We start from the raw sequence: 7,215 nt of genomic DNA, 5'->3' as shown, positions 1-7,215 counted from the left end.
TTTAAGTTTTAAGTAGTGCAGAATAATGTGATTCTTTTGTTTTGGGGCCCAATTTAATTTAGTTTGTTTACTGTTCTATTTCCTTTTCTCTTCTAATAAGATGCAATTTTCCAATTCTGAAAGAAATTGCACAATAAAACAATTGCAATTGTTTGCTTTAGTTATAATTACTGCTTCCTAAAACCAACAGATCTTGATATACAGTAATGGGTTCTAACAGCTTTATATTTAAGTTATCAGTAGCATTTTACTTAAATCAATAAACAATTTCTTCATTTATGTGTGTGTGTGTGTGTGTGTGTGGTTTATATGGAAAGTCATAACATGAGGGTAAGATGGAATTTTCCACTTTCCTGTACCACTATAATTCTACCACTATTAAATTTCCATAATCAACAATTCCAGCTATCTGCTAATCTACATCCCATCCGACATTTGTATTTAAAAAAAATATATATATATTTATTTGATGCATATAAATAAGCCACTTCACAAACCCAATCAGAACAACGCAGAGCAGCAGTGTGGTGTCCTGTCGAGTGGCACCGGTGAAGCGCGGAAGTCTCTCGCACCATCGCCGCTTGCATTTGGAGGTGTGAAATGCATGTTTATGTGCTGCCATAAAGGCCAAGCCAAGTGTGAGCCTGACACCAGGGATCACAGGCGGGAGACCCGGGGCATCTGTCAGCCTGATGACAGGAGGATGGTGTTTAAAGATTACCCCTGTCCCTCTTCTGTGCTCTTGGCCACTCTTTCAAGTGCTCTCTCTCTAAATCATCCTCCCTACGACCGATAGATAGCTGTGTTTCCAAGTACATGGCTGGAAGACCTGCCTCTCCTGAGCCGAGATTACATAGCCAACATTCCCATTGATGCACGGACACAGTCCCCATGCCTGGCCTTCGTATAGAGAGAAGCTCCATACCTCATCAAAGCGAAATCCCAAGGTGTCTTCAAAAGCAGCCCAGTCTCTGCAGGCTGCATGGGAAAAGGTCACAGATTCAAAAGTGCTGCATGAGTTGTTTTCAGCAAGACTGCTTCCATCTCAGAGCTAAATGTATAATTCATTATGGAAGTGAATCAAAACTTCATTAAGAATGTGTCATTGTACTAATAGCACAGAGACTCGTTCTAATACAAAATACTTTTGAGGGTACATGTGATTATTAATTGAACATTCTTAGAGCACCTTTTTTTCTCCAATTACTGACATTAGATATTTCAAGACCAGACGTGCAGTGGTTTGGGGCAGTGTTGTGATGTGGAAACAAATGTTCTTTTACCTTATTACCATGCAACCGATAAATTGCATTAAAATTTAAGCTTTAAGCAACAGTTCACCCAAAATTAACGAAGTCACTTTTACCCAATGCTTTTTTTAAATACGGTATTGCAGCATGAAAATTACATCAAATACTGTTGGTGTTTGTGTAACCAAATGTCATTAATATCAAACCTAGTGTGGCATGTCCGTGAATTTATGTGAACATGAATCAGAATTACAGCATAAGGGTTGATTTTCAATGAGCAACAAATTCAATTTCCATATGTTCCTTTTTTTTATTTTTTATTTTATTTTTTTTTAGCTTGACAGCATCCAACTCTGGTTGGATGTAAAAACTAACAGCTTAAAAAAATCTCCTTATGAAGTAATTTGGGTTTGGAATAACACAAGAGTGATAAAAAATTACTTTTTCTTTTTCTTTATTTATGTATTTTTTTTTTTTTGATGAACAAAACCTTTACAAGAACAAAAAGTGTAGTGTAAGGCAATCTTGTACCTTTTTAGTCAAAATAAAATTTAGCCCATGCCAACCTGATATATATATATAGGTGTAGAGGAATCGGACATATAGAATGACAATGTGATGTTAAACAGCCTTCAATTTTAAATGTGCTATTATTCAGACAAAGTTTTAAGTAAAACAATGTAAACAATAGATTTAACGGGGAAAAGTCTAAGTAATTTTCTCATTAACAACTCTGATCATTTATCCACAGCATCCACTGAGTAAGGGCCTACAGTACAAATCCAGTTCAACCAGAAAGAATATGTTTGACAAATGAAGAATAATTGATGCAGCCGTTGGTGTCCTCTTGTCCAGCCATCAATCGATCCACCTCATCCTCTGTCATCCGCTCACCCAGCGTGGCCAGAACGTGCCGAAGCTCTGCCCCCATGATGGTCCCATTGCCCTCCTTGTCAAAAACTCTCAGTCCTTCCACAAAATCCTCAAAATTGCCCTGATCCTTCAAGCGAGAGATATGTTGCAGCATTGGCAAGAAGGTCTCAAAGTCCACCATCTTGGAGTTCATTTCCTCTGGTCTGGGTTTCCCCAGGACCTTCAGCACATTGGCATTGGTCGGGTTTTGACCAAGAGCTCGCATCACGTCTCCACACTGGGCATACGTTATCTTCATGTCTCCTTTAGGTGTGCGGTCGAATAGTTGAAATGCCTCTTTGAACTCTTCAATCTGATCGCCAGTGTACTCCAGCGTGATGGCCTTGGGATCGAATGCAGGTTCTTTGGGGGGTTCTGGTTCGAGCGGCGGAGCTTGTTTGGGGGCTGCTGGGGCTTGAGCAGCCTCCTTCTTAGGTTCTGGCTTCTTGGGTTCTGGCTTCTTGGACTCGACTTTCTTGGGAGCCATGGTGATGCTGTGAAGTGCCTCCTGGATGAGCAGAGGAGTCAGAAAGTGAAGACTGGATGTGAGGGAGCTGCTCAAGGCAGATTGTCTGTTAAAGCTTTTATATCATTTGACCCCAGGGAGGAGAGATCGCCCCGGCAAGCAGGTCCTATAACACACTATAAAAGGAAGAAATCCAAAATAGACCTGGGCAGCAGTGGCGTCAACAAATGAACTATTGTTCCCAGCTGCCACTTATAGTGACAGAGAGACTCCTATCAAAGCCCTTCTCAGCCCAGACCGAACAACTCATTACTCCTACTACCAAACAAGTCATTCTTCACCTTAACTGTAGACTTTACTTAATAATTGCAAGCATACGGTTACCTGTGTCTTGTTTAATCTTAGGATCAATTCTAGGCTAAATATAACCACAGTTAATGTTATATTCTGTTGTAGTGTGTGACAGCTGGACTAAACAAAGCTATTTCAGACCTGAGACATAAGGAGGCATCCAACAATGTGTTTGGTTTAGCTATCTTGAGTTTATACAAACAGAAAAGGCCTTAACTAGGAACTAACTCGGCATGTAATGCCAAATTTTGACAGCTGTGCCTCAGGTGTCATTCCACTTACAGCAATCAAATGTGACAAGTCTCATAGTATTTTTCACAAATCTTTGTTTCAAAGTACCTTTAGATAAAATAATGATGTTAATGTTTATAATATTTTAGGAGCTGCATGCTTCATAGCCACATTAAGCCACAGCTTTATTAAAAGATTATAAATGATCAATAATATTGTTTGATTTAGCAACAATGCAAACAACTGAAATTTGCTTTTACGGTATATTACGGTATAATCTCTCTCTCTCTAATACATATATATATATATATATATATATATATATATATATATATATAGGACATACTATATCACAGTTTATATAAAGAGCTGGGAAATAATATAGTTACGGTTTGTGACAATAAACAAACATGCAGTTGAGATTTGCTATATAGTATATTTCTCCCTAAGTTAGTGTGTCTGTGGATAAATTTAGATGTATATCAAACTTTATGTAGACAGCTGCGGGATAATATCATATACATTTGAACAATAAAAACAATCAAGCAGTTGAGATTTGCTACATTATAGACAGACAGACAGACAGACATATAGATAGATAGATAGATAGATAGATAGATAGATAGATAGATAGATAGATAGAGAGATAGATAGATAGATAGATAGATAGATAGATAGATAGATAGATAGATAGATAGATAGATAGATAGATAGATAGATTTTCACTTTATTCATGAACAGACTATGGTTAAATTAAGCTCACTTGATAGCTATTCACACACAAGTCATGTTTGTGCTTAGATCAGATCAGATCACACTGCTTTCTTTCCTCTGAGCAAACACCACAAGCAATTAAATATTTTTCAGTATAAAACCATGACGGAGTAGGCCTTGAGTGCATGGAGTCATTGCTACAGATATTTATGTATTCCTCAAAGGTGCATTTTATTCAAAGCTTATGGATCAATATGACATCAACAAACGACACGAGAGTGTGGAGATAATTTCAGTGCATTTTCTTAAGAAATATGAGCATATTTAGAAAGATGGAGAATCACATTTAAATGCCATATGTTCTATCGTATACATTATTGCAAAACCACATAAAAGTGATTGCCTGAAAGAACAGCACTGCATATTAAAGGGATAGTTCACCAGACATTGTTTACTCACCCTCATGTCTGATAGTCTTTCCACTGAACACAAAAGGAGATTTTCTGAGTAATCTTTACACATTTCATAGTGACCAACACAAAGCCGCATAAAGCAGACCAAACAACTCATGGACCTTTCTTCTTACATTGCATGGAGAAGAGCTGTTTTCTTTTATGGTATACAATAAGAAGAAGAAGAAGAAGAAGAAGAATGGCATCTTTCAGGATGCAGGGGCATGAGAACGCGAGTGTAAATTAAAATAGAATTTTCCTCTTTGCTTCTTTTATGCACATCCAGCACCTGTTGGTCTGTACCTGCCAATCCAGTATTCTTCTCAACAAAGTCACCTCTAATATCAGATAATGTCTGCACACATTTGCTTTCATCAAAATGCAAAACCGCATTCAGATGTACAAGAACGACAACAGTGAGAGTGCTGATAGCGGCCAAACGTAACTGTTACGTAACTGGGTAGACTTTTCCCGTGTGCTCTTCAACTTAAAGGCTTCATAAATATTTATTTGCTGATGAGGGAACCGCACTTCTTTGTTCACATGGAAATGATTCAGTGCGCTTCTAGAATGAGATGACAAAGCTTGATGTAAATGCATTGAGGGCCGCTGAGTGTCCTTCTGAATCTTCTCTTCATTGGGCGGAAGGTTAATCAATGTGCAGTGGAGCACGTCTACTGTAGAGCGCAATGAAAGGGAAAATGTGCTGCGAGGAGGAAATCTTTCTAATCAACTTACACTGTGCCTCAAAGATCTGCTGGTCGCAAAGATCATCTACTCTTTCTGAACATTTAATTTGGAAATACTTGATACCTGATACCAGATAAATGTAAAAACAAAAATTGCACAATCTCTGCTACTTTTGCCTCCTTGATAAAACAAGTTTTTGTATTACCTCTCCATGAATCCTCTCTATAGTATGTGAAAATGTGTTAGACAAATATAGTGTGCATAAATTGGCTGTTTCACAACATAATTTTTTATTTTTTTGGTTAACTATTTAGATAAAAATTTCAGTTTTAACATAAACTAATAAATATAAAGTGATGCATTTTTGTCAGACAGACATAAATGAAACAAGTCAGATTCATGTTTTATTTCTAATAAACAGTGTTTAACACAAAATAACCAGATTTATATATTAGCATTGAATTCACAGCAAGCCAATTAATTTTGTATAATTGATAATTTAATTGTTTTCAATAAACACATTGTTTTTGGTAATTTTGAGAAACTTGAATAAATGTATTTTAAAGAAGAGTGGGGGGGGGGGTACCTATTCCATTTATAAATTACAGGCAAATATGTATCATATTAGGTTTATTATAATGGACATATTTAATTTACAGCTTAATTTTAGGTCTACACAATTTTTGTTTATTTTTTATTTATTTATTTATTTATTTTTTGTGCGTGTATAACATCATATAACATTTTATATTTGAATGAATGAATGAATGGCAGTACCTTTCCATCATAAAATATTTAATTTACCAGATTATTCCAAAAATGTTTTTTTTTTTTTTTTAAACCCTACTTACAGAAAAAAACTGTACTTAAAGCCATGTGTTTTTCTGTATCTAGTGTCCGGTATTAATGTCAATGTGGTGTTTCTTCTGTGTCGCTGCTTACCCTGTGTTACCTCTTTTGGATTATGGATTAAAGACTGTTTATTTCGAGTTTATCCTTGTCTCCGTGTTCTTCGTTTTACCACTGAAAGCAACTGTGACAGGTTTTCATGTCTGTTCTTGAAACTATAAAGATCAAATTGATTTCCCTGTAATTTCACTTGAATAGTCATCAAATAGTCAAAATAGTCAAAATCAAATGAAATAAATTGTTTTGTCAAGATTAAATGCACCAAACATTATAGTAAAATCCCCTTAAAAAGTAAAAAGCAGCTTTTGATTTGACTGATTTCAAGTCAATAAACTAAAGGACTGTATGGAGAATGACTGGAATCAATACTACTGTTCATGTACATGTAACATTTGATTTCATGGATGTTGTCATGTCAATATGACTTTTTGACATGAATCCCCCTGATCAATGACCTCTGACCTTTGCACACTCATCTGTAACAATCCCTCCATTTCTGCTAATGGACTATACATTATGCTTACAAGGTCACATAACCTCTGCTTTCCTCTTATACATTTGTTTCTTGAGATCATCTCTGTAATTCAATTGGCAAATGATGAATTAATGAACCTGATCTATTTCTCCTGTAAGAGCTGGGGCATGAGGATGAGACGGATTCCAAGTGCTAATATATTGCAGTTTACTATCATTTTTTGTAGACCATGCAATTCATCACTTTAGACAGAAACAGTCAAACCGTTGTCTTGGATAATTGCGTTATTCATTTACCTCAAATTGTATTGATCACGCTGGTCTGTCTCAGTCTCTTACAGGATATATGCGCCCTAGGGTTAAGATCGTAATGTTGGCTGTCTTTATCTTAGAGGTCAGCCGATGCTGCAGTGATTTGACAGGTTGTCTCTGCTTCTTAAACTTTGGATTTATGTGTATGTTATGTGTAAGTTAAAGTAGACACAAAGGCTCTGTTTCAAATCACAGTGAGCTGCCTGGCTAAAAATAATTTTACGCCATTATAGGTGGCTAGTAACTCGCTGCTTTTAAGTTACTTGTTTTGTCCAAATTCAGCAGAGATGCTTGCAGATCACACAATGCACTGAAATTAAGAGAATGTACGAATTAAAAGAAATATTTATCTCCGTATAGACATGTAATGAATTTTTTCCCAAATAACTGTTATTTTATGCTTATTAGAGAATTATGTTGTCATCTTAGCGACATGTTAACATCAAAGTCTACT

At 36.2% G+C, this 7,215-nt stretch overlaps 1 protein-coding gene across 1 annotated transcript; it reads right to left on the bottom strand.

Moving 5' to 3' along the window:
- Positions 1-1,866: 1,866 nt before the first annotated feature.
- Positions 1,867-2,741, bottom strand: LOC132140722 (myosin light chain 4-like). The gene has a single exon (XM_059549638.1). The coding sequence runs from the start codon at positions 2,647-2,649 to the stop codon at positions 2,038-2,040; it is 612 nt and encodes a 203-aa protein (XP_059405621.1). The 5' UTR covers positions 2,650-2,741; the 3' UTR covers positions 1,867-2,037.
- Between the last annotated feature and the right edge of the window lie 4,474 nt (positions 2,742-7,215).

Source organism: Carassius carassius, chromosome 5, assembly GCF_963082965.1.
Source record: "Carassius carassius chromosome 5, fCarCar2.1, whole genome shotgun sequence".
Classification (NCBI taxonomy): domain Eukaryota; kingdom Metazoa; phylum Chordata; class Actinopteri; order Cypriniformes; family Cyprinidae; genus Carassius; species Carassius carassius.
The sequence above is the reverse complement of the archived record's forward strand: the minus strand, read 5'-3'. Positions and strand labels throughout refer to the sequence as shown.